The sequence below is a fragment of the Zophobas morio genome, unplaced genomic scaffold, assembly GCF_036711695.1.
Source record: "Zophobas morio isolate AGI-343-1 ecotype UQ-CSIRO unplaced genomic scaffold, CSIRO_AGI_Zmor_V1 ptg000014l, whole genome shotgun sequence".
NCBI lineage: Eukaryota > Metazoa > Arthropoda > Insecta > Coleoptera > Tenebrionidae > Zophobas > Zophobas morio.
Genome location: NW_026972119.1, coordinates 19,437,361 through 19,464,482, shown reverse-complemented (window position 1 = coordinate 19,464,482; position 27,122 = coordinate 19,437,361). Strand labels below are relative to the sequence as shown.

Genomic DNA, 27,122 nt, shown 5'->3' with positions numbered 1-27,122 from the left:
TACAACATACAACTTGCATTGTTGATTGCCTATAATCTCGCGGCATAACAACGTTACTGTTTTCCAAATTCGCTACAGCTTTATTTAAAGCAAATCTATCCAGGTTGTTTTGACACAGAAGCAGAATTTTTGTTTCGAGAAAAAAGTTTTCCGAAAATTTCGTGAAAAATTCTCTGTTCCTGAAGCTAACTTTTTAACGACACTCGTTTATAAGTAGGCTTCGGATCTTAGGTTTTTTGCATTTTTATATCTACTTCAGGCATTCCAGGGAAATTTATATATATATTTATTTAACGCCCATTTATTACTACGTAAAATGCCTAATTTACCGTTAGAGACCTAAAGTGTTAATTAGATGACCTAATTGTAAATTTTAAAAGACTTAAAATAGGATTCCACGACCAACGAAGCGAACACGCTTGCACAATAAAGATTTTCCGTGAATTCATTGTTTTGGCTGGCAGATTGTTTAAAAATGGGTTGTAAACGACGTCCTTGAGTTTCATGGTACGGGTTGGTGTCGTCAACTGACAACGCTGGCCTGCATTTCAGTTAGATTATAGCCGGAAGGAGCTGAATCTCTGAAAAAGCATTTTATTTTAGAAGTTTATTGTTAGTGATACTGAGTATCTTTGCGTGTTAGTGAGTGTGCTGGGGCCGGTTTTGATTTTTGTGCATACAGTAAAGAATCCTCAAAATGCCTAAGGTAAAATCATCCATGAAAGATAAAATCAAATTATGGTTTGGGAATAATTTGGACACTAATTCTCAATTTCCTTCTTCAAACAAAGACAATGAGTTATTCTGCAAAGTGTGTGGAAAAGTTGTAAGTAAACATTTAAAATACTCAAGCTTGAATTATGTTCACATTTTTGTTTCCTAGTTTAAGTGCGAAAAAAAATCATACTTTGAACAACACTGCAGTGGCGATGCACATAAAAAGAATGAGAATAAATCCAGTAGACAGACTTTATTAAACATTAGTTGCGACAATGATTTTACGCAATTTTGCACCAATTTATGTTGGGCATTTACCGCAGCAAATATTCCATAGAATAAAGTTAGTTGTCCTGAGTTTAAAAATTTTATGCATAAATATACAGGAAGGCATTTACCCTCAGAAAGCACTCTGAGAAAAAATTATTTACCAAACGATTACGATATAGTGAGCACTAGAATTTTTATTTGAAAACTTTTTAACATAAATTTTATAATTTACAGGTAATTAAACAAATTAGAAATTCTATTGCCAATAATAATATATGGATTAGGATCGATGAGACGACGGACAGATTAGGAAGATGCATAGCCCATTTAGTAATTGGAAAGTTTTCTTCTGAAGAAGCTGGCCGTCCATTTCTACTAGCTTTGAAGCAGATTGATAAAACTATTAGCAACACAATCTCGAGATTTACAGACGAATCCTTGGGTGTGCTATTGATAATTTTGATCATTGAAATTATTATAATTTATTTAATTGTTAATTTGTAGCTTTATTGTGGCCAAAAGGAACTGAACACAAAAAAGTTAAATGGTTTGTATCAGATGGTGCTTCATACATGATCAAAACTGATACTAATTTGAAGGTGTTTTATGAAAATATAACACACTTAACATGTATGGCACATGGGTTACATTTAGTGTCTGAAACAATTAGACTGATTTATCCAGATGTCAATGGGATAATTAGCAATGTTAAGAAAATCTTTTAAAAGCACTAATAAGAATAGAGTTTTATAAAAACAGTTTACCAAATACACCTCTCCCACCTGAACCTGTATTAACCAGGTGGGGCACTTGTATTCAAGCAGCATTGTTTTATGCAGAACACTTTGATGTTTTAAAACAAGTCAATAAATGTATAATGGTTTTTCAGTATCATTCTTATATTGAATATTTTTAGATTGTAATGTCATTTGATGCCACAGATGCACAAAGCATTAAAAAGGCTCAAGAATTCCTGAATAAAGCAAACGTTAAAAATGAACTCTTTTACATTAAAACTCACTTTAAAATTATTGCTGGTGTAATAGAACAATTAGAAAATAAATATAAGTTTAAAATTAAACCAAAATATGGAAATTGTGGAAAAAGTGTATACATCTTTAAAAAACACACCAGGAAACGTGGGGGAAATGGCGTTCCAAAAATTATGTTCTCTATTAAAAAAGAATCCAGGATACGATTTTATATGTTTAGTAAATAACGTAATTTGCGGTAATGGAAATGCTACCAACAATACATACATAAATGAAAACGTAGATTGTTCAATATTTAATTTTGCACCTATCATTTCTTGTGATGTGGAACGCACGTTTTCAAAACTTAAAAGTGTTTTAAGCGATCAAAGGTGTAAATTTACAATCGAAAATTTAGAGAAATATATCGTTTGCTTTTGTAACTCATTTTAAATACCTGAATTAATATTTTATTTTTTGTTCAATGCGACTTGCTTTAATTTGATCGCCATTTTCTTGCGATAACTTAGAATTAGTGGAAGTAACTATAGATCGTTTGTTTATTTAATAATTTTTTTGTTTGTTACACAAAATATTTGTTTCTATAATGTTTTGTTTAATGTTTATTTTTTAAATATATATTTTGTTAATGTATGCTTTTTCGTTGAGCAAATATTTTTTCCTCCAGGTTTTTAACCTAAACTAAGATTTTTATAATCTAACTTGTCAATTTTGGGACCTTAAATCCGAAGCCTATATCATAAGATAAAATTAGTTCTTGAGACTAGCATTTAAAGGAAATCAGGAAGTCGCACATTAACAAATCGAACTCCATAAGAACGTATAAGTGTATTGAGCGACTTGCTGATGTTGAAATTTTCACCATGGTTTTGTTCCCAACAGTCATTATTTTTTCCTTCATCTACAAGGTCAAAAAGAAATCTTGTCCCTGGAATTACCAGACGTGTAAATACCCACTGCCTGTGTTATAAAACGAGCACTGGTAGAAAGTGCACTGCACGAGTGTGATTATTGAATAAGTTGCTAAAATGTTTAAACTTCTAGTTATAGTATTTGCAATCACCATAAACCAAGTTTATGGGGAAAACATAATTGGTAAGTTAAATGAAATCAAATTATGCCATCATTTATAATGTATAGACAGTGTCCCTTTTTTCTTCTTCTTGAAAGTAAGCAGTTCAATTACAGGAAACCTCTGCACCCTCAAGTCGTCTAACTCTTCAGGAGTATGCAAACTATTAAAGGAGTGTGAGGCGGTTCAAGACGAAGTAACGTCTGGTCACAATGCGCCCCAAAATTGCGGCTACCAAGGAATCCAATCCGTAGTTTGTTGCCCAAACTCTCGTCGGCCAGGAGATATCACCGAAAGAAGTATGTAAAAAAGCAGATTTTGTGTACTTACAAAACAAACCAAATTCAAATTGCGTTTTAGAATGTAGAGAATATTCTTCGTATATACAAGAGAAACAATTATGTGGACATAAAATTGTCCAGCTGATTGTTGGAGGACAACGACCTGCTGAGCTAAAAAGTTTCCGCATATGGCGGTGTTAGGATATCAGAACGAAGATTCTGGGAATCTTACGTGGTTATGTGGAGGATCACTTATCAGTGAAGAATATATTTTGACAGATGCACATTGCTTCCTTCCAGGTGGCTAGTAAGTTTCAAAATAATTAATTAATAAGTCAAAAAATATTAGTAGTATTTGGAGTATTGAATTTGTGTCGAACTATTTCAGTCTTGAACCAAAATCAGTGTTGTTGGGGGTCACAGATGTTAACGACACTAACCACAGACAAGAAATAAAAATAGCAAGTATAGTGGTACATCCAGAATTTAAATTTACTACCCGTCACAACGACATAGCACTTTTAAAATTGGAAACACCCGTAGAGTTAAATTCTTATGTTCACCCGGCTTGTCTCAACACACACTTCGACATTCCCGTTTCGCGAGTTATTGCAACTGGATGGGCATATACACGGTATGGAGGAAGCGACAGTGAGAGAGTATTTAAAATAACACAAGATGTTGTAGACTATCAAACTTGTAATAACAGGTACAAAAGCGTGAAAAGGCTAATTGTAAATGACACGCAAATTTGCACAAGCGACAAGATTGGAGGAAAGGCTTGTCAGGTTAGTTAAAAATGAATAATAATAATAATCAGTAATATGAGAGAAGACAAAAATATGTCTGACTTTTTAGAGTAATTCTGGTGGTCCGCTCCAAATATATCGAATTGACGACGCTACCTCTTGTATGTATGATATAGTCGGCTTAACTTCAAATTTCGGCCAATTCTTGACTTTTTTCCAGAATTAGTTAATTCATTCAGTGCATTGAAATATCGCAATTTTTAAAAATTTAAAAAAATTCAATACAACACGTGCAGAAAGAAGATTTTGAGTCATTTTTGCATCGACTTCAAGTAATCTCTGTTCGGATTACTGTACGTTCGGATAATCGTGGGTTCGGATTATAGAGGTTATACTGTATAATATTCAAGTAAAGGTAAAGAAGCGCTCTAGGCGTTGCTTCAAGTGAGTTTTTCGAAACAAACATTCCCTAGTAGAAGCTGTTTAGAAGTCATAAAACGCTGAGAAAATACGAAAGAACCAAGTCACCCGATGGACTCGATCACTTTAGGTTACGCTCAATAAGCAAAAATGGCCTCCAAGCCATAATAACAACTTAAAGTGTTTATGACTTCATTACCCTGTTGGTGGGGATGATTGGACACACGGACGGCAGACAGACGGACAGACAAACAGACAGACGGAAACCGGAGACCTATATTTTCGTACAGATAGACATCACGACCCATCGAGAAAATATGAAAGTAACCAGTCGCCCGATGGACTCGATTACAATACTTCCTTAGCTTACGCAACAAAAGAAGCAAACAACATATGGTTATGCCATATTCTATCTAGAACTTCAAACCACGAAGAATCTACACGATATCAAAATAATAAAAAAAAACACTCAGAAAGAAAAATATCTCCATTATTAACAGAGCTATTGCTATAAAATTGTCCACAACTTAATATGTATACACCTATTTTTTGCTTATAAAAGACTGAAGGAAAATGTTAAATTCAGCACCGCCCACCCACCCCTTTTCTCATTTTTTTTCCTTATGAAACAAGAAATAAATCTTATAGCAAATAGTATAACAAAAAAATACGATCAACGCTTGTTTTTTACACCCTAAGTTCTATTAGTTCCCACTCTCATTCTACTCTAGAAGAACGTATAATTGAGCACGCCCACCCACCCCACCTCGATTTCAGTAATTAATTTTATCTCTTCAAAACCACTCTGCAGAAGAACATATAATTAACTTATCGCTACACTTATCTGTCCCTTTTTTTGTTCATAATTTTGCATTTTAATTCAAAGTCATTTTTCGACTTTTCGAATTCAGCCAACCACTTTAGACTTGAATGCATTCCGCCATGTTAGAACAGCCTCTAATTTGCAGACGATCACATTTTTCATATTTTGTTTGAGCGTGTGTTAATTTATTATTTGATTCAAGTTATTACAACATTTCTACTTATTCTTAAATCGTGTCATGAGTGGTCAATAATTGAAAACAACATGTTTATCAAGAAAAACCCAAGCATCAAGTGACTAAGGCTTTCTACCAGAAATCGTTATTTTTTCCGTAACCCAAGAAGGCCAACGAGAAACCTTACTGTCTCTGGAATTACCAGATGTGTAAACATTTATCGCTCATCATATAATTGAAACGCTGTTAGAGAGTAGACGCTTGCACAAGTACGTTCTTACATAGTAAAGCCATGTTTAAATTTTTATTTATTATTTTTGCAATCTCGGTACACAATATTTACACTGAAGATATTATTGGTAAGTTATTTATCTTTTTATAAATTTTCAAAAATGAATCCATAAATTAGTTCAGACTATGCTTTTACTTTTACAGGAAACGCTTGCACCCTCAACGCATCTAACTCTCCAGGAACATGCAAACTGTTAACAGAATGTGAGGAGATTCAAGACGAAGTAGCGTTTGGCCACGAAGTGCCCCAAACTTGTGGCTTCCAAGGAACCCAATCCGTGGTTTGTTGTCCAAAATCTCGTCGACCAGGTTACATCAGCGAAAAAAGTGAGTAAAAAATTTCGACTACATTTAAAATAAAATCAAATTTAAATCGATTTTTAGAATGTAGAGAATACGCTTCCTCTCCGCAAGAGACACAATTCCGCGGACACAAAATTGTAAAGCGCGTCGTTGGAGGAGAGCCGGCTGGCAGAAAAGAGTTTCCGCATATGGCGATATTAGGGTATCAGACCGGGGACTCTGATGAGGGTCCTTGGTGGGCATGTGGAGGGTCGCTTATCAGCGAACAATATATTTTGACAGCAGCACATTGTATGTTTGGAGGGAATTCGTAAGTTCTAAAATACATATTTTTTATAACACTAGGCTGTAGTATTTGAATTGCTAATTTTCAAGAATCTCTCTGTTTTAGTCATGCACCAAACTTTGTGTTGTTAGGTGTCACAAATCTTAACGACACCAATCACAGACAGGAAATTAAAATTGTGAGTAAAGTGGCACATCCAGAATACAAAACTTCCTCTCATTATCACAACATAGCACTCGTAAAACTGGAGAAACCAGTAGAGATCAATTCGTATGCACGTCCTGCGTGTCTTCAAACAAAGTTTGAAATTCCTGCCATAAAAACTATTGCTACTGGATGGGGTACCACAAGATTTAGAGGAGAACCAAGTGAAAATTTACTAAAAGTAACACTGGATATTGTAGACTACCAGATTTGTAACAACACTTACAAAACCACTACAAATCTAAAAAATGGAATTATAGATGACACGCAGATTTGTACAGAAGGTGACGATGGACAGGATACTTGTCAGGTCAGTTAAAAGGTTACTTTTTTGTAGTTTTTATAGACAACGTTTCTAATTTTTTTAGGGCGATGCTGGTGGTCCGCTGCAAATATATCAAAATAACGACTTAATACAGCGTATTTATCATATAGTTGGCGTGACTTCGTTTGGAATAGGATGTGGTGGTAGACCTGCTGTAAATACTCGAGTATCCTACTACATTAAGTGGATTGAAGACACAGTTTGGCCGGAGAACAACCAATGATAATAGTTATTTCAAGTTGAAGGCTTGTCCTATACATGGCCTCGACAGACAAATAACAGCTTTTCAGTAGATTTCTTTAATTACTATTTTAGCCTCGACCAAGTTATATTTATTTTATTCTACCCAGAATATAAGTAGGTGTCGGCCTCGTGGCCTAGTGGTCAAGATACCTGTCCGGAAAGCGGGGGACGTGTGGTTCGATTCCCACCGAGGCCGCAACATTTTTCTTCATTTGTTATTTTTACTAAGTAACTTTTGTCACGATATCTAGGAAAATAAGATACGCATATTTTATTTACTATTTTATTATAAACTATAAAATCAAATTCTATAATTTTTCAAAGAAACAATTTATAAATTTAATAAACTTCGACCAATTGTCACCAAGTTACGTAGGTCGTCCCTTACAACATACAACTTCTATTGTTGATTGCCTATAATCTCGCGGTATAACAACGTTACACCTTTACTTGAATCAAATCTATCCAGGTTATTTCGACACTTGAAGCAGAATTTTTGTTTCGAGAAAAAAGTTTCCCGAAAATTTTCTTGAAAAATTCTCTGTTCCTGTTCCTAAAGCTAACTCTTTAACGACACTCGTTTATAACTAGGCTTCGGATCTTAGGTTTATTTAACGCCCATTTATTACTACCTAAAATGCCTAATTTATCGTTAGAGACCTAAAGTGTTAATTAAACGACCTAATTGTAAATTTTAAAAGACCAACGAAGCGGACATGCTTGCACAATAGAGATTTTCCGTGAATTCATTGTATTGGCTGGCAGATTGTTTAAAAATGGGTTGTAAACAACGTCCTTGAGTTTCATGGTACGGGTTGGTGTCGCCATCTGACAACGCTGGCGTGCATTTCATTTAGATTATAACCGGAAGGAGGTGAATCTCTGAAAAAGCATTTTATTTTAGAAGTTTATTGTTAGTGATAGTGAGTGTCTTTGCGTGTGCTGGGGCCAGTTTTGATTTTTGTGCATACAGTAAAGAATCCTCAAAATGTCTAAAATAAAATCATCCATGAAAGATAAAATCAAATTCTGTATAGGGAATAATTTGGACACTAATTTTCAATTTCCTTCTTCAACCAAAGACAATGAGTTATTCTGCAAAGTGTGTGGAAAAGTTGTAAGTAAACATTTAAAATACTGAAGCTTGAATTATGTTCACATTTTTGTTTCCTAGTTAAAGTGCGAAAAAAAATCACACTTTGAACAACACTGCAGTGGCGATGCACATAAAAAGAACGAGAATAAATCCAGTAAACAGACTTTATTAAACATTAGTTCCGACAATGATTTTACGCAGTTTGCACCGATTTATGTAGGGCATTTACCGCAGCAAATATTCCATGGAATAAAGTTAGTTGTCCCGAGTTTAAAAATTTTATGCATAAATATACAGGAAGGCATTTACCCTCAGAAAGCACTCTGAGAAAAAATTATTTACCAAACAATTACGATATGGTGAGCACTAGAATTTTTATTTAAAACTTTTTAACATAAATTTTATAATTTACAGGTTAAACCCCTGGTGTGGGGTCGTCAAAACAGCCCCGCGGACAAGCTCCCGCGTGTTTGTGCCGTGCGTGGAGACCCGTAAGGTGGGATGAAGGAATCCTGGAGGTTGAGCCCCCCTTGGTGCAGTGTGTCACCAAGGCTGGGCAACACGCCTCTTTGGCCTGGATTTCCACCAAAACGGGAGGTCGAGACTAACCCATCTCAGATCAATCGGCTGTGTCGTCGGGTCAGACCGCCGACAGGGTGAGTCCTTGGGGGAAGTGTAGTCTGAGCACGAGTAGCCTCACTAGTTGAGGCTGCGTACTGCAGGATGAGCTTCCCTGGGGGCTATATCCTTCTGCTAGCCCTGACGTCGAAGTTCGGCGTCCCCTTGTTGGACTCCGTGGTGGGTGGGGACGCAGGAGGACGAAATCAAAATCCAGATTATGGAAATCGAAAACAATAAAAAAACCACTGAGGAAGTGCCTTCGGGTGCACCTCAAACAGGAAACCCAGCCAATGTGGGGTCGCAGCCTCCTAGGAGGAAGCGAATCTGCGGGGCTGAGGTAAAAAGGCGGAGGAAGGCTCGTTTGCAGGCGGAGGCGGCGAATACCGACCCGCCGAAACCGGGTCCATCCTCCTCCGGGATAAACCTCAAGGGTAAAGGGCAGGCTACGATAGCCAACCCTAAACAACCCGCGGGGAAAAAGACCTCAGGGTCAAAGAAGAGAGTGAGGTCTTCAACCTCCACACCTCCGGCAGCTGAGAAGCAAAAGAGGATGAGGAGGCAGGAGACTACCTCTAGAGAACAGAGCTACAGGGAGGCGGCTGCAAGTCATCTCCGTGTAGCTGTGATTGATGTGCAGCATCCACTTGGTAAGCTGACTGCTGGCCAGGTGGATATAGTACAAAAGGGCCTGATGGGAGCGCTGGACAGGCAACTGGACCAGTGCTTGGCATCGGGTAGACAAGCAGCCACTTTCAGGGGCATGAAGTACACAGGGGAAGTCCTAAGGATAACCTGTGAAGACGAGTTGTCCCTGAAATGGCTACAACAAACAGTGCGCTCCCTAACACCCTTGTGGGAGGGCGCACAACTTAACGTGGTCCCCTTGGCTGAGCTACCAAGGCTGGTGAGGGCGACCCTGTGGATACCGGGACCACCGGTGGATGCAGGAGTCGTACTTCGCCGCCTGGAGGGTCAGAACCAATGGGCCCACGTCAAAAAATGGCTTCTTTTCCATCGCGAGGCCAAACCCGAGGCTGCCTCTCCAGGCAACCTCTTTGTGTTTGGTCTTGGGATGGAAGAGGCCAAGATAATCAGGGAGAGAGAGGGCAGAATTAATTATATGCTGTCCTCTTTCAACCTGAAACTCAAGGAGAACGAGGCGTCGGCTCAGGAAGGGCGGACCCCTATGGAAGAGGTAGAAACCCCAGGGGATGAAGCCTCTACCAGTGGGGGCGGGCCCGCCTGAGAATGTGCCTCGTGTCTCCTAGGACAATTATGGGATTTTTGGTTGCAGAGATGGCGCTGCAGCAGATAAATTTCATTCAGATTAACCTGCAGCATTGTCGCATGGCGACGACTGTTTTGTGTCGTCGTCTAGACAAGATGCAGAACACTATAGCAATAATCCAAGAACCATGGATTGTAAAATCCAGGATCGCAGGGTTGAGCAATTTAAATGGCACTGTTGTTTCAGGTACCACAATAGAATCTCCAAGGACATGCGTCTACATTCCGAGGAAAATCAAAGCCGTCCTCCTACCTCAGGTCAGCTCCAGGGATGTGACTGCGGTAAATGTTAAGTGTAACATAGGAAGAGGCGAAGAGCAACTGGTAATAGCATCTGTGTACTTACCACAGGGAGCACAGGAACCATGTCCAACATGGGAAATGGCGAACTTGGTGGAACACTGTGATACCGGAAATATAAACCTCATCATCGGTGCCGATGCGAATGCCCACTGTCTGTTGTGGGGGAGCAAAGACACTAATGATAGAGGAAGAACACTAGCTGAATATCTTTTATCAACAAATCTAGAGATTCTCAACCGAGGCTGCGAACCAACTTTCGTAACATCACGTAGTCAGTCAGTAATAGATATTACACTGGCTACATGGGATATCTCACAATATATAATGGGATGGCACGTCTCTAAAGAGGCGTCAGTGTCAGACCATAGATGGATCATGTATACATCAAAATGTATAGACATGGAGATAAAGACGTACAGGAACCCTAGGCTGACGAACTGGGCTTTATACAACGAAGAACTGGACGACAGACTGGGGACCTCCGTGCAGTCTATACCAACGGAATACATTTCGACAGAAGACATAGAGAAAACCTTGACCATTATCAACGACTCTCTAATGTCAGCGTATGAGAAAAGTTGCCCCCTAAAGAAGGAAGGTCTGGGCAAAGGTACACCATGGTGGAACCGAAGGCTCAGCCTACTTCAATCGGGGCTAAGAAAACTTTTCAATAGAGCAAAAAACACTAAGAAAACTGAAGACTGGGAAGCCTATAAAGAGCACCGGAAAGAGTTTAAAAAAGAATTAAGAAAGAGGAAACGGGAAACGTGGAGATCCTTCTGCAGCGACATAACGTCGACTGCTTCGGCCGCAAGGCTGAAGAGAGTTCTCTCGAAGGACCACACACATCAACCAGGTTTCCTAAAGAAAGAAGATGGCACCTTTACAGCCACCTTAGAAGAGTCCGCAGAACTTTTGCTGCAGACCATGTTTCCAGGCAGCACACGGACTACCTCCCATTCCAAAAGGGATGTAGTCGGTACTCAACCTTCCCCGAAGGACTGGGCGCTGGCTGCAAAGGTAGTCACGGAGGCAAGACTGGAGTGGGCAGTGGACAGCTTTTCCCCATACAAATCTCCAGGAGTTGACGGTATTTATCCCGCCCTCCTGCAGAGGGGAATGAGCAGACTACGCCCTATTTTGTTGCCAATGCTTCGGGCGTGTCTGGCTTTCAGCTACATACCGAATGCATGGCGAAAAGTAAAGGTTATCTTTATACCTAAGCCAGGACGACAAGATTACACCTTGGCTAAATCCTACAGACCAATTAGCTTAACATCATTCTTGCTGAAAACGCTAGAAAGACTAAGCGAAAAAGAGATTCGGGAGACTGCTTTGAGCAAGCAACCTCTACATCCGAACCAACATGCCTACATCCAAGGAAGATCCACCGATACGGCCCTACACACAGTTGTAAACCGTATAGAGTGGGCGATGGAGAACAAACTCTTCACCTTAGGAATGTTTTTGGATATTGAAGGAGCGTTTGATAAAACGACCTTCAAAAGCATAGAACTAGCCCTACGAAAGCACGACGTGGACCCCACCCTAAGTAGGTGGGTGGCCAGTATGCTGAGGAACAGGGAAGTAATGATTAATGTAGGTGGCACTGAGATCGAGGCTGTTGTAGACAGGGGATGTCCTCAGGGAGGAGTTCTCTCTCCTGTACTGTGGGATACTGTCGTTGACAGCCTGATACGACGCCTCAATGATCTTGGCTACCACACAATTGGATACGCGGACGATCTAGTCATTCTGCTAACAGGAAAAAACGCAGATACATTATGTGAGATAATGCAAGCTGCAGTAAAAATAGTCGAGGAATGGTGCAACAGACATACCCTCTCCGTTAATGGAGAAAAGACGAAACTAATCCTGTTCACCAGGAAAAGGAAAATTGGCACACTACAGATGCCAAAAATATTTAACACAACGCTTCAACTTTCGGACGAAGTCAAATACCTGGGAGTTGTATTGGACTGGCGACTGAATTGGAAGAAGCATGTAGATGATAAAGTAGAAAAGGCACGCTCGGCTCTCTGGCAATGTCGTAGGGTGGTGGGAAGGTCGTGGGGTTTAAATCCCAAGATCGCCCTTTGGATCTACACGGCAATAGTCAGACCGATGCTGTGCTATGGAGCTTTAGTTTGGTGGCCCAGAGCCAGACAAAAAACAACAGCCCTGCAACTTGAACACGTTCAGAGAATGGCGTGTCTCAGTGTTACAGGAGCAATGAGGACCACTCCCACAGCGGCTCTGGAGACTCTTCTTTGCTTAGCACCTCTCAACCTTTACATAGAGGAAGCGGCAATGACGACGTCTCTAAGACTTCACTCTCTGGGAGTATGGAACAAGCAAGGCCGCACAACGAAGCACACTCGGATCTTAACGGAGGCGTTCAACAGAATACCCTTGTTGAGGATGGGTTGTGACCGAATGGGCACAAAATTAATATATGAGAAGACATATAGAATATCAATGAGTGATAATTCAGAAGGACGAGCCGACATAGATATCTATGTCGATGGTGCCAAAACAGATAGTGGTTCAGGAGCCGGCATCTACTCCGAACAACTGAACGCACAAATCAGTGTACCTCTCGGCACCCACACGTCTGTCTTACAAACAGAATTGATGGGAATAATGCTGGGAGCTAGAATCATTGCTGAACGTGAAATCGGCAACAAATCAATACGCATACTTACTGACAGCAAGTCTGCACTACTAGCCCTGGACAGCTGTATGGTTCGATCCGGGCTGGTTTGGGAGTGCAGACAAACGCTAAAGTATGTAACGCAGAGGAATAGAGTGGTACTTTGTTGGATCAAAGGACACAGTGGCAACGAAGGAAACGAGAGGGCAGATGAGATGGCGAAGCGAGCCGCGCGTATGCCCTTCTGGGGACCCGAACCGGCAATCACGCCTTCGGTCGCCCTCTCGAACGAACTCGTAAAGCAATATACCCATAGACGCCATGAGCAGATATGGGCGACGTTGAGCAGCTGTCGGCATAGTAGAGCTTGTATGGCGACACCAGACCGTAAGTTGACAAAATTTTATCTCTCACTTTCAAGGGACAAACTGCGTAAACTGGTAGGATTCCTTACGGGACATTACCAGTTTAACAAACATCTACATACGATAGGGGTAGCAACAGACCCAATCTGTCGTGGATGCAATGAAGAAGAGGAAACAGCTGAGCACATTCTTCGTGAGTGTCCAGCCCTAGCCTCCTACAGGGAATCCATACTAGGGGACATCTGGCCTAGTATGGCAAATATCAGGGAGTTTCCACCCTCTGCATTACTCAAGTACATTCAAGCAGTTGGATGGCTTGACGAGTAGAGGAGCGGGAAAACACCCTGATATGGACTTGGGGAAGGTACAATGGGCCCAAAGGCGAGGCCTAAGTGCCGGCTGGCTACGGTCAGCCCCCATAAATTAAGAATCCAGAATCCAGATAATTTACAGGTAATTAAACAAATTAGAAATTCTGTTAGCAATAATGATTATTATGGATTAGCGTCGATGAGACGACGAACAGATTATGAAGATACATAGCCCATTTAGTAATTGGAAAGTTATCTTCTGAAGAAGCTGGCCGTCCACTTCTTAGCTTTGAAGCAGCTTGATAAAACTAATAGCAACACAATCTCGAGATCTATAAACGAATCATTGGGTGTGCTATTAATAATTGTAAGTATTGAAATTATTATAATTTATTTAATTGTTAATTTGTAGCTTTATTGTGGCCAAAAGGAACTGAACACAAACAAGTTAAATGGTTTGTATCAGATGGTACTTCATATACATGATCAAAACTGGTACTAATTTGAAGGTGTTTTATGAAAATATAACACACTTAACATGTATAGCACATAGGTTACATTTAGTGTCTGAAACATTTGGACTGAATTATCCAAATGTCAATGGGATAATTAGCAATGTTAAGAAAATCTTTTTAAAAGCACCAATAAGAGTAGAGTTTCATAAAAACAGTTTACCAAATACATTTCTCTCACCTGAACTTGGATTCAAGCAGCATTGTTTTATGCAGAACACTTTGATATTTTAAAACAATGGTTTTTTAGTATCATTCTTATATTGAATATTTTTAGATTGTAATGTCATTTAAAGCCACAGATGCACAAAGCATTAAAAAAGCTCAAGAACTCCTGAATAAAGCAAACGTAGAAAATGAACTCTTGTACATTAAAATTCACTTTAAAATTATTGCTGGTGCAATAGAACAATTAGAAACCATAAGTTTAAAATTAAACCAAAGTGCGGAAATTGTGGAAAAAGTGTATACATCTTTAAAAAACACATCGGGAAAGGTGGGGGAAATGGCGTTCCAAAAATTATGTTCTCTATTAAAAAAGAATCCACGATGCGATTTTATATGTTTAGTAAATAACGTAATTTGCGCTAATGGAAATGCTACCAACAATACATACATAAATGAAAACGTAGATGGTTCAATATTTAATTTTGCATCATTTCTTGTGACGTGGAACGCACGTTCTCAAAACTTAAAAGTGTTTTAAGCGATCAAAGGTGTAAATTTACAATCGAAAATTTAAAGAAATATATAGTTTGCTTTTGTAACTCATTTTAAATACCTGAATTAATATTTGATTTTTTGTTAAATGCGACTTGCTTTAATTTGATCGCCATTTTTTTGCGATAACTTAGAATTAGTGGACGTAACTATAGATCGTTTATTTATTTAATAATTTTTTTGTTTGTATATTCATAACCTAATTCGTCAATTTTGGGACCTAAAAATGTCTCCTTTTATTCATTTTTTAACGACCTAAAATCGGAAACCTAAATTCTAAGATAAAATTAGTTCTTGAGACTTGCATTTAGAGGAAATCAGGAAGTCGTACATTAACAAATCGAACTCCAAAAGCACGTATAAGTGTATTGAGCGACTTGCTGATGTCGAAATTTCTACCATGGTTTCCCCCCAACAGTCACTATTTTTTCCTTCATCTACAAGGTCAAAAAGAAACCTTGTCCCTGGAATTACCGGACGTGTAAATACCCACTGCGTGTGTTATAAAACGAGCACTGGTAGAGAGTGCTCTGCACGAGTGTGATTATTGATTAAGTTGCTAAAATGTTTAAACTTTTAGTTATAGTATTTGCAATCACCATAAACCATGTTTATGGGGAAAACATAATTGGTAAGTTAAATGAAATCAAATTATGCCATCATTGATAATGTATAGACAGTGTCCCTTTTTTGTTTTTCTTGAAACTAAGCAATTCAATTACAGGAAACCCCTGCACCCTCAAGTCGTCTAACTCTTCAGGAGTATGCAAACTCTTAAAGGAGTGTGAGGCGGTTCAAGACGAAATAACGTCTGGTCACAATGCGCCCCAAACTTGCGGCTACCAAGGAATCCAATCCGTAGTTTGTTGTCCAAACTCTCGTCGACCAGGAGATATCACCGAAAGAAGTATGTAAAAAAGGAGATTTTGTGTACTTACAAAACAAGCCAAATTCAAATTGCGTTTTAGAATGTAGAGAATTTTCTTCGTATATACAAGAGAAACAATTATGTGGACATAAAATTGTCCAGCTGATTGTTGGAGGACAACGACCTGCTGAGCGAAAAGAGTTTCCGCATATGGCAGTCTTAGGATATCAGAACGAAGATTCTGGGAATCTTACGTGGTTATGTGGAGGATCACTTATCAGTGAAGAATATATTTTGACAGCTGCACATTGTATCCTTCCAGGTGGCTAGTAAGTTTCAAAATAATTAATTAATAAGTCAAAAAATATTAGTAGTATTTGGAGTATTGAATTTGTATCGTACTATTTCAGTCTTAAACCAAAATCAGTGTTGTTGGGGGTCACAGATGTTAACGACACTAACCACAGACAAGAAATAAAAATAGCAAGTATAATAGTACATCCAGAATTTAAATTTACTACCCGTCACAACGACATAGCACTTTTAAAACTGGAGAAACCCGTAGAGTTGAATTCTTATGTTCGTCCGGCTTGTCTCAACACACACTTCGACATTCCTGTTTCGCGAGTTATTGCTACAGGATGGGCATATACACGGTATGGAGGAAGCGACAGTGAAAGAGTGTTTAAAATAACACAAGATATTGTAGACCATCAAACTTGTAATAACAGGTTCAAAAGCGTGAAGAGGCTAATTGTAAATGACACCCAAATTTGCACAAGCGACAAGATTGAAGGAAAGGCTTGTCAGGTTAGTTAAAAATGAATAATAATAATCAGTAATATGAGAGAAGACAAAAATATGTCTGACTTTTTAGAGTAATACTGGTGGTCCGCTCCAAATATATCGGATTGACGACGCTACCTCTTGTATGTATGATATAGTTGGCTTAACTTCGTTTGGAGTGGAATGTTCCGGCGGTCCCACTGTAAATACTCGAGTTTCGCAGTACATTAAGTGGATTGAAGACACAGTTTGGCCAGAAAATGCATAATCAAATTAGTGATTTTGACTTGTCGCAAACATTTAACGAATGAGTTTATCATATGCAGAGCTGTTCAGTACTTTAAGTAAAAGTACTTGAAGTACTACTTCAAGTACTTTACTTGAAGTACGTTTATATTTAGGTACTTGGTACTTGGAGTATTACTAAAATGTACTTGAGTTTAGTACTTGATTTTGCCAAGTACTTTACTCCAAGTACTTCACTCAGTATTTTAAATACTCTTGAATTACTTGAAGTATGAAAGTGGAAATTTCAAATACTTTAGTCTCTATTTTACGAAGTTTTCACATCTCAAAACAGGGTCTGTTAAATACTTAAAGTTATTAATTCAATTATTTGATTAGATGTATTTTTATAGTAAAATCGTGTTTGTTTCCTGTGAGGTTATATTTTGATCTGTGATTGTGGATATCTTATCCACAATATGACGTACATTTCATAGGTACTTGCATAATGCCGATAGATAGGTAGGTAAGAAAATTAATGTCATAAATATGTCATTTGAGAGTGGATGACGACAGCAGAAGGGTCGGAGATCCATGTAAAATTTTCAGTTGTGAATATATGAATTTTGTCTTTTTTGTATTTTGGTCTGGAACTTAACTTTGCGGGTAGTTTTTCAGTACCTTCCCGGTACCCCAAAGGGAATCGGGTTTGTTGACGTACCTGCTAAAGTGCAAGGTCGGATTTGAAAATATTTGAGAAATGATTCAGTACTCGGTCAAAAAGATATTTATTCTTTCATTAGTTTCTTAACCCCGCCGTGTATTTGTCAGTCAGAAGCCTGGTCAGGGCGGAGAACTCGCCTAGGTATTATCCCTTTTATTATAATAGCAATAGCTGATGGCAGGTACAGACTTTCATATTCGCCTCTTCCTCGTAGAACTTAAACACAATTTTATGTTAAATATTTTGCACTTGAATTTTCTTTATCATGTTAGACACTCTTTTTTTACCAAATTTTCTTTTTTTGTTTATACATGGTTCAGCCATATAAACTTAGTTTGTTATTACTACTTATATTTTCTCACATTACAGTTTCAAATAATCTGTTAAATTGTATGAATTATTTGAACACCAACAATTTAAAAAGACGTAATGCAGAAAAACAATGATTTTAAAGTCACACTAATTAGTGTCATTTATCTTTCCTTTGCGGATTTTATTTATTACCGTACAATAACTTTACGTATTATATTGCATCGCTTATTACATAAACCCAATATTGTTCAAAATGAAATACGTTTTGTGAAACTCGGCTCGTAGTACCAATGTTTTGTAATCCAGTTGATACGATCATGATTGTATGGTTTTGATGAGTACCGAATTGTACTTTGATATTGCTCGAAGGACCTTTGTTTCGTTGTGTGCGAAATAATAGACAGCGTTCGGTTTCGATGTTTAAATACAGGACGGTTACAGAAGTACTGAATTTACATTTGTATTTACAATATCAGGTAAAGATACCCAAAAGGGTCAGTGGCCGCTTCCGTAAATGGAACAATACATATTCACATTATAAAAAAATACAAAGTTAGTGAAATTCGCGATTAGTTAGTATAATAGCCTAGATAAATACACCCCTACGAAATATTTTAACAATAATAAATTTAGTACATATTTACCTGAATTTTCGCAAAAGCCGTTGTTAGGCATTCCCTGAAGTCATTGTAGTTATCAGTTACTAATGCCATCTTCTTTGGGTTTTCAGGTAAAAATAAAAAATAAGCCAATCGAAAATGTATAGGAAAATTCTGGAAATATTGTGGCATTAGAAGAACAAAATTTTGTATAAATGGACGGCACAGCATTACGAACCTAGTATTTGTGATTTGTCAGTGTAAAGTTATATACTTAGTTAGACAAACATTGTAGTGATTAGTGTTTACTATTTAGTCACTGTAGTATTTAGGTTAATTTAATAATTTTTAGAATAGTAAATACGTAAGTGGTAGACAGATATATTCAGGAATATGAGGCATTTATTCCAAGAAAATTCTCAGCATTTTTGGTAACCGCAAAAGTAAAAAATGACTAATTACTTTGATCACCTTGATATTTTTCAAGAGTTATAGTTTTCGCTGAAAATGGACTCTCGTTTTAGGGATTTTATTTTTTATTTAAAAAATTCATACGTTTTTTTTGAAAATGCAACATAGTGACTTAAACATTTTTATGTCACGAGCATGTATATGTATCGCACTGCTCTTAAAATTTTTTTCTGAAAAATTTCAGTTTCACAAATCCGGCCCTGTGCACTTTCACAATGGGTAATGATTAAGGGTGCTGTAAACTACCCACAAATTTAAACACGGAACCGGTTCATAAAATTCATATATTTTTAAAACAACTTTATTAAAAAATCAGAACGTTTTGGTGGTGAATCAAAATTCAAAATATTAAAAAAAGGCAACAGAAGCCTGAGAAAATACCATACAGCGGTGTTTTTGTTATAAATTAATAGTAAGCATACATAGACAACGCCGTCATGTATTTTATTTTAGATTTTAAATTAGAAATAGACGTTAATTTTGTCGAAGGCATTGTGTCAACAGAAAATGTAAAAGTATTTCAAAAGAATATTGTTTATAAATAACATAGTATTATTAATAAGTGAGCTACCATTCTGCATTTAAGTTGATGCTTATGCAATTTTTTATGTGGCGAAATATGTATTATTGTATACTTAAATTCTGAGTATTAAAAAATTCAGTTCTAAAATATATTAAGCTTTTTTGAAAAAACAGGAAAAGTTATCTAGTTCTACAGTATTTCAAATAATTAGAAAGTACTTGAAGCATTTTCAGTACTTCAAGTACTTACGAGTACTTCAAGTACATCTGAAAAGTACTTGATACTTGAAATACTCTTGCTGAAAGTAAGTACTTTGTACTTTACTTGAACACTATTTCAAGTAGTACTTTGTACTTGGTACTTCAAGTACTTTTTTTGAGTACTTTGAACAGCTCTGATGTTCACGTTGTTTACTAAATTTTATTAAGTTCCTCACACAGAATTTCGAATAATAAATAACGTAGATGCCTGATTAAAGCGAGATAGCTTAATCCCCAATTAAGAAATTTGTACCATAGTTCGGTCATTGTGAGGAATCAAGTAGTTACAAAATTTTGCACCACAATTTGAACACACCGCGCTCTCCGCATCTGATTACCAGAGTTTTCTAACAGTCGACAAGTTTGTCACAAAATAATTTTCTTCGCTATTTTCTACCTGGTCTGGTCTAACTTTCGATGCCACTTCGCTTGACTCATTTTCATCTCGCTCCTCTGCAGGTGTTTACTCGTAAACAGAAGGGTAATAAACATTATTTGACAGAAGTTCATACTTTTGTGGTAATCCTATAGCGGCTTTAAAAGTTAAGGCCGTCACTTTTGTTTGCTAGAACTTATAAGAGCCCTGCTCTACAGACCTAAAGCATGATCAACGAGCAACAAAACTGTCAGATTGTTAATTATCTAGTCCTAAAAATTTTAACACTTTTAGAGCTCACTGTCAGTAACATTGACATTTTAAATTTTTAGTTTGGAATGTTAAAAAAATAAAGTATTTTCAAAGATAGATACATGTCTACAACAGTCAATGTAGACATTTTAAAAACATCGTTTGTTCTCTGTGCCCGGTACATACTTGGATAATTTCATTTAAATGGCTTTTTAATTTGTCATTCAGGTATATCATTGTGTGATAATTATTAAGTATTCATTTAGCTGTTACCATCTGCACTTTAAAGTAGATTTAACGATGTAATAGTGCAATGAGTGAAAGTTTTAAACAAGAAAACTTTTCCAGCAAGCACGTGTTCATCCCGGTTCTCTTGGAACTTGCAGTACATCAGAAAGTTAAGTAATTTTTATCAAAACATTTAGATCATTTTATTACTTGAAACAATAGAATTTTTTTGACGAAGAGGTTGTTTTACACAAATTTACTTTTATGTAAACTTTAGCAAACTTTTTAAATAACATTAGTAAATTATGAAGATTGTGTCAATATATCAAATTTTGGAAATTTACTTTTATTCAAAAATAAAAACTGTTGGTTTTCTTTATATGTATATTTTTACATAAGCGGCTTAACAGCAGCAGTAAATTTAATATTTATATTAAACAAAAATAAATCAGGCAAAATTATGTATTACAAACACAAAAACAGGTTACAAAGTGTACATAAAACATTATATCTAATACTTACAATAACAACATACGATAATTGTTCCTGTCCAGTTTTTAATCGATAAACATTGCACATTTAAAAGAAAATATCTCCCTAAACTAACATTTTCTCCTACATATATCACACTCATTGAACATTTAATATCACTGGATTCAAAAAAGTCAACACTCATAGGTAAATTATTTAAACTTGATCTATTTACTGCTATAAATAAATTAAATGTTAAAACCAACTAACAAAATTAACAACTACATTAATCCTGAAACGTTCCTACACTCTCACACAATCGCAGCAAAAATTCAGCGCTTTTTCTTCCCACACCCACAACTCCTTCAAATCCTTCGGCAAACCGCTCAATCCTACTTGATTGCCATTTTTAGAATCGTTCGCACAAAAACCCTTTTTTCTTCGTAGCAGTTTAACTGTGAAAGATTTTGGTCTGCAGCTATACAGACCGAACCAACAATTTTCACTTAAACACACTACCGATCGCAAATATCTCGGAAAATAATCCGGCTCCAAATCGATCCATTCAATTTTAGAACTGCACTGCCATTGCTATAAATAGTCGCTACTTCTTTTCCTTCGATGGAACCCGTATCGCTTCTTTGTAAGGGTTACGTGGTTGTTGACGTTCCAGGCTGGCTCAGAGTCGATTTGTTCGAGAAAGTTGTCGTCGACGTAGAACTCTTCTCCGAAAGAAACACCACGTTTTCCACTACTTGCAGACTCGGTTTTGACTGGCTCTTCGACACTCATGTACCTCGGATTGAATGCAGCCCCGAGGATGTCTTCGAGCACATACCAACTTTTTCTCCCACGTTGTAAGAGGTACGTTATCGCTGAAATGGATAACGGACGTCAACACTATGAACACGAGTACGTAAGACATAGTAAGTGTGGTCGCAAGTACAAACTGATGGCCATTTCTGACGGCACAACTGTTCGTTTATCCCTTCCCCCTAAGTGAAACGTATTTAATGCCATTTCTCGCTAATACATACCTACCTGGTTCAAAATTCTCCCATTGTACCAACGCTAATTAAGTTCAGATGTTCACTTGAAAAAGTCATCAAGATGACTTTGCTTTTTTGATAGAAAAAAATTGGTCGAAGGTTATTTCGACAGAACTTCCCTCGCCCCTGAACTACCGCGTGACATGACCGAGTCTGTCGGCAATCCTGCATTTTTAGTTGAAATTGGTATCATGATGTTTTCTACAATTTCCGGTTGTCAGCTGTCAAGATTGACAGATTGTTGACCTTTTTGCAAAATGTATCTACAACATAACCAAAATTTATCGCATGTCACGATTGACGTATCTGTCACACAATTACTTCCATTATGCGAACGTAAACCTAACAAAAGTTCACATCTTTGTATAAAAAGTACTGCCAAGAGACTCAGTTATTTCTGTTAGGTCATAAGTGGGTGACCTGACGGAAATTGTGACGATCCGGCTCGAAGGACCAAATGTTAGCTCATAAGTGGGTGACCCAACGGTAAGTTTTTGTATTTGCTCGAAGGACCAGCGATCACAAATGGGTGACCACAAATGTTGGTCACAATGGATGACCAAAAATGATGTGGTCACAATGGATGACCAAAATGATGTTGAAACTATAAATATAGTTTCAGTGAGACACGACCTTTCTGCTTCACGGTTTATTCGAATCTACTACTATTTAAATTTACATATTTATAAGTGGTGGTGGTGGGTGGGATGGTGGAGTCTGCTGCACCCCTTCTCCTTCGGTCTACCTGACTGGACCGAACAGATACACTACTACCAACTTTATGTTCATCGAATTTAACATTAGGCTGCGAATCAATATATACTGAACTGAAGTAATCGGCTGACGCATTCACAATGAGACTAGGACTGTCAAGTGTGCACTCATTATAAGTCATTGTACCAGGGATTCTTGTGGTACTCTTCTTGCTTTGAACAAACTCCCAAAATTTCGCAGGCTCATCTTGAAGACGATTTTCAACATTTAATATGTATTCCCTATAAGCACAATTTGTTAAAGTCTTACAGTATGAACGGAGAGGCTTAAATTTTTCATGCGAATCAACAGTTTTTAATTTTTTCTGTTGTTTAAAAGCAAGCTCTTTTTGACGTAGCGCTCAAATCAGATGACCTGTAAACCATGAAGGATAGTGACGATTTGTCCGCAGGGGTCTTGCACGCTGGACATACTTCAGAAACAGAATTTGGTGAGCCTTCACTCTTTGGTGTTGTTGAAGTACTCGCTATCGACATTATATTTAGGTTAGATGAAAATAAAACATCAACAATGTGATTTTAGTACCCAAAAAAATGTTTTGATACTAGCGCCATTAATGGACTTGAGTGAGAAGCTGTAAGTAGCTGATACGTTAAGAGAAAAAAGAAAACACTATGTAGATATACTTGCAAAAACTTTATGCCAAATACACATTCACACACAAAAAAACAGCTATAACAAACTACTGTTGTGTCTATTAACAAGTGTGAATGTTGCCGACAATTAGTACTGAAAACTATAAGATCAAGTCTCACACCAACAGTATCGATAACCATACAATTTATAACCTAATTCGTCAATTTTGGGACCTAAAAATGTCTCCTTTTATTCATTTTTTAACGAACTAAAATCCGAAGCCTATATCATAAGATAAAATTAGTTCTTGAGACTAGCATTTAAAGGAAATCAGGAAGTCGCACATTAACAAGTCGAACTCCATAAGAACGTATAAGTGTATTGAGCGACTTGCTGATGTTGAAATTTTCACCATGGTTTTGTTCCCAACAGTCACTATTTTTTCCTTCATCTACAAAGTCAAAAAGAAACCTTGTCCCTGGAATTGCCAGACGTGTAAATACCCACTGCGTGTGTTATAAAACGAGCACTGGTAGAGAGTGCACTACACGGGTGTGATTATTGATTAAGTTGCTAAAATGTTTAAACTTCTAGTTATAGTATTTACAATCACCATAAACCAAGTTTATGGGGAAAACATAATTAGTAAGTCAAATGAAATCAAACTATGCCATGATTTACAATGCATAGACAGTGTCCCTTTTTTGTTTTTCTTGAAACTAAGCAGTGCAATTACAGGAAACCCCTGCACCCTCAAGTCGTCTAACTTTTCAGGAGTATGCAAACTATTAAAGGAGTGTGAGGCGGTTCAAGACGAAGTAAAGTCTGGTCACAATGCGCCCCAAACTTGCGGCAACCAAGGAATCCAATCCGTGGTTTGTTGTCCAAACGCTCGTCGTCCAGGAGATATCAGCGAAAGAAGGGTGTAAAAAAGCAGATTTTGTGTACTTACAAAACAAACCAAATTCAAATTGCGTTTTAGAATGTAGAGAATATTTTTCGTATATACAAGAGAAACAATTGTGTGGACATAAAATTGTCCAGCTGATTGTTGGAGGACAACGACCTGCTGAGCGAAAAGAGTTTCCGCATATGGCGGTGTTAGGATATCAGAACGAAGATTCTCGGAATCTTACGAGGTTATGTGGAGGATCACTTATAAGTGAAGAATATATTTTGACAGCTGCACATTGTTTCCTTCCAGGTGGCTAGTAAGTTTCAAAATAATTGATTAATAAGTCAAAAAATATTAGTAGTATTTGGAGTATTGAATTTGTGTCGTACTATTTCAGTCTTGAACCAAAATCAGTGTTGTTGGGGGTCACAGATGTTAACGACGCTATCCACACCCAAGAAACAAAAATAGCAAATGTAGTGGTACATCCAGAATTTAAATTTACTACCGGTCACAACGACATAGCACTTTTAAAACTGGAAAAACCCGTAGAGTTAAATTCTTACGTTCGCCCGGCTTGTCTCAACACACACTTTGACATTCCTGTTTCGCGAATTATTGCTACTGGATGGGCATATACACGGTATGGAGGAAGCGAAAGTGAGAGTGTGTTTAAAATAACACAAGATATTGTAGACCATCACACTTGTAATAACAGGTTCAAAAGCGTGAGAAGGCTAATTGTAAATGACACGCAAATTTGCACAAGCGACAAGATTGGAGGAAAGGCTTGTCAGGTCAGTTAAAAATGAATAATAATAATCAGTAATATGAGAGAAGACAAAAATATGTCTGACATTTCAGACTAATTCTGGTGGTCCGCTGCAAATATATCGGATTGACGACGCTACCTCTTGTATGTATGATATAGTTGGCTTAACTTCGTTTGGAGTGGAGTGTTCCGGTGGTCCCACTGTAAACACTCGAGTTTCGCAGTACATTAAGTGGATTGAAGACACAGTTTGGCCAGAAAATGCGTAATCAAATTAGTGATTTTGACTTGTCGCTTGTCTAACAAGAAACGACAGGCAAATAATAATTGTCTGTAACACGATCTAGTATAGTATAGTAAACATTTAACGAATGAGTTTATCATATGTATGTAACAGGTCTACAATAAAAAATATATTTATTATTATTGTTATTTTTAATCATGTTGCGGATTACTCCAATTTACAAAAATAAATTAATTATATGTACAAAAGATTATTGTTGAGAATATAAAAGAATTCACGTCTGAATATATGTTTTGAATTCTGGAAAAGATCAAACTTTTCTATGGATGCAAATTTGTTTCCAAGTTCCATTAATCTATTAATTGGATTATTAAAACCAAAATTTGTTTTTAACGAAGGATGCACTCCAAAAAATTTTTACACTGCGTACATTACAAGCCGACGGATCAGGAACATAGAAATCCAACTGTGATAATATTTCAGGGCAATCAATATGGGCATTAATGGAACCATGTAAAAGGGAACCATCTGACAGCCTCCTCCTTGTATGGAGAGAAGGCAGGTTTATGAAATTTGTGATGAACTCGTATTGGCCTTTATGGTGAGTCCAATGCGTTCGGAACTCCAAACATCTAAGAAATTTCTTTTGAATTCTTTCCAAATAATCATTATCCGATTTATAAAACGGAAAGCATATTGGTGAACAATATTCCAAATGCGAACGTACGAGAGAACAGTAAAGTGTCTTTAAGGAGAATGTAGATAACATGTGACAGTGACGCCATACAAAATCCAACATGCTCATTGACTTTTTGAAAATATAATCATAATTAGATTTAAAAGATAATTTTCAATCAAACACCACACCGAGGTTTTTATTTCATTTACTACCTTCAAGGCACCGTCATTTATTTTATAAATATCTTGGTATAAATTTGTCACGTTACAGAATGTTATAACATAACACTTATCTGTATTTAAAAATAATTGATTCCGATTACACCAGTCATATAACCCATTTAAATCAGATTGTAATAGAATACTTGAAACAAAATTGTAGATCATTGACAAGCAACAGAAATAATAATATTATTATTATTATTATTAAACGCAACTTTCCCAACGGGATAACCCACTTTATAGGGAAAATGAAAAAAAAAGAAAAAGAAAGTGAAAATGTAATTAAATTGGGCATGTCAAAAGAAAAGACAAAATTTTAGTTTGTAGATTATTAAAGATAATACTAGAAATACACTAAGCACCATATTCAGCAGTAATACAAGGAGCAATGCTAGCATTTTTAGCAGAAAGATCACAGTCCTTGGATATTTTGTTGTACACTGTGCACATAGCAACAATCGGAGATTTTTGAAGTAAATTACTCTTACAAGGGGGACAATAAAATAGTTTGTGTTGGCGAACATTAAATTTCGGTGTAAGAAAATTTATTTTACCAAGCAAAAAAGCGCAAGTAACTTTATAATTAATCAAATTTAAAATGAATCTCACACCCGAAATTAGTCTTCTCGTATTTAGAAAGGAGAAGTTAAATCTACTTAACAGCTGTAATTGCGGATACCCTCTCAGAGGATATACATGATCTTCACGATAGGCCAGATATTTTAAAAACATTCTCTGTATAGATTCAATATTGCTAATGTGGACTTGATATGTGGTGCGCCAAATGATTGAGCCATA

At 37.0% G+C, this 27,122-nt stretch overlaps 4 protein-coding genes and 1 pseudogene across 4 annotated transcripts; 4 read left to right on the top strand and 1 right to left on the bottom strand.

Annotated features, from left to right (window-relative positions):
• Window positions 1-3,007: 3,007 nt before the first annotated feature.
• LOC135128838 (serine protease snake-like) lies at window positions 3,008-4,035 on the top strand. Its single transcript, XM_064055916.1, has 5 exons — window positions 3,008-3,074; window positions 3,150-3,350; window positions 3,534-3,639; window positions 3,721-3,966; window positions 4,020-4,035. Exons 1-5 carry the CDS (start codon window positions 3,008-3,010, stop codon window positions 4,033-4,035), a joined length of 636 nt encoding a protein of 211 aa, XP_063911986.1.
• A 1,722-nt stretch (window positions 4,036-5,757) lies between these two features.
• On the top strand, window positions 5,758-7,390 carry LOC135129004 (venom protease-like). The gene is made up of 5 exons (XM_064056085.1): window positions 5,758-5,858; window positions 5,935-6,117; window positions 6,175-6,403; window positions 6,485-6,893; window positions 6,952-7,390. Exons 1-5 carry the CDS (start codon window positions 5,792-5,794, stop codon window positions 7,129-7,131), a joined length of 1,068 nt encoding a protein of 355 aa, XP_063912155.1. The 5' UTR covers window positions 5,758-5,791; the 3' UTR covers window positions 7,132-7,390.
• Window positions 7,391-15,567: 8,177 nt separating this feature from the next.
• LOC135129003 (venom protease-like) lies at window positions 15,568-17,065 on the top strand. The gene is made up of 5 exons (XM_064056084.1): window positions 15,568-15,650; window positions 15,744-15,926; window positions 15,988-16,216; window positions 16,298-16,697; window positions 16,765-17,065. Exons 1-5 carry the CDS (start codon window positions 15,584-15,586, stop codon window positions 16,939-16,941), a joined length of 1,056 nt encoding a protein of 351 aa, XP_063912154.1. The 5' UTR covers window positions 15,568-15,583; the 3' UTR covers window positions 16,942-17,065.
• Window positions 17,066-21,417: 4,352 nt separating this feature from the next.
• LOC135128837 (protein trunk-like) lies at window positions 21,418-22,039 on the bottom strand (annotated as a pseudogene).
• A 1,261-nt stretch (window positions 22,040-23,300) lies between these two features.
• On the top strand, window positions 23,301-25,520 carry LOC135128836 (serine protease snake-like). Its single transcript, XM_064055915.1, has 6 exons — window positions 23,301-23,396; window positions 23,840-24,008; window positions 24,084-24,331; window positions 24,375-24,724; window positions 24,806-25,205; window positions 25,273-25,520. The coding sequence occupies exons 1-6, from the start codon at window positions 23,301-23,303 to the stop codon at window positions 25,447-25,449; spliced, it is 1,440 nt and encodes a 479-aa protein (XP_063911985.1). The 3' UTR covers window positions 25,450-25,520.
• The last annotated feature ends 1,602 nt before the right edge of the window (window positions 25,521-27,122 follow it).

What these genes read in the sequence shown, in the direction of transcription:
- LOC135128838 (XM_064055916.1), top strand. Translation starts at nt 3,008, where the DNA reads ATGTTTAAACTTCTAGTTATAGTATTTGCAATCACCATAAACCAAGTT. An exon ending in AGGAGATATCACCGAAAGAA is followed by an intron (nt 3,351 to 3,533) that starts GTATGTAAAAAA and finishes TGGCGGTGTTAG; the next exon opens with GATATCAGAACGAAGATTCT. An exon ending in TGCTTCCTTCCAGGTGGCTA is followed by an intron (nt 3,640 to 3,720) that starts GTAAGTTTCAAA and finishes GAACTATTTCAG; the next exon opens with TCTTGAACCAAAATCAGTGT.
- LOC135129004 (XM_064056085.1), top strand. Translation starts at nt 5,792, where the DNA reads ATGTTTAAATTTTTATTTATTATTTTTGCAATCTCGGTACACAATATT. An exon ending in TTACACTGAAGATATTATTG is followed by an intron (nt 5,859 to 5,934) that starts GTAAGTTATTTA and finishes TTACTTTTACAG; the next exon opens with GAAACGCTTGCACCCTCAAC. An exon ending in AGGTTACATCAGCGAAAAAA is followed by an intron (nt 6,118 to 6,174) that starts GTGAGTAAAAAA and finishes ATCGATTTTTAG; the next exon opens with AATGTAGAGAATACGCTTCC.
- LOC135129003 (XM_064056084.1), top strand. Translation starts at nt 15,584, where the DNA reads ATGTTTAAACTTTTAGTTATAGTATTTGCAATCACCATAAACCATGTT. An exon ending in AGGAGATATCACCGAAAGAA is followed by an intron (nt 15,927 to 15,987) that starts GTATGTAAAAAA and finishes ATTGCGTTTTAG; the next exon opens with AATGTAGAGAATTTTCTTCG. An exon ending in TGTATCCTTCCAGGTGGCTA is followed by an intron (nt 16,217 to 16,297) that starts GTAAGTTTCAAA and finishes GTACTATTTCAG; the next exon opens with TCTTAAACCAAAATCAGTGT.
- LOC135128836 (XM_064055915.1), top strand. Translation starts at nt 23,301, where the DNA reads ATGAAGGATAGTGACGATTTGTCCGCAGGGGTCTTGCACGCTGGACAT. An exon ending in TCCCTGGAATTGCCAGACGT is followed by an intron (nt 24,009 to 24,083) that starts GTAAATACCCAC and finishes TTATTGATTAAG; the next exon opens with TTGCTAAAATGTTTAAACTT. An exon ending in GTGAGGCGGTTCAAGACGAA is followed by an intron (nt 24,332 to 24,374) that starts GTAAAGTCTGGT and finishes GCGGCAACCAAG; the next exon opens with GAATCCAATCCGTGGTTTGT.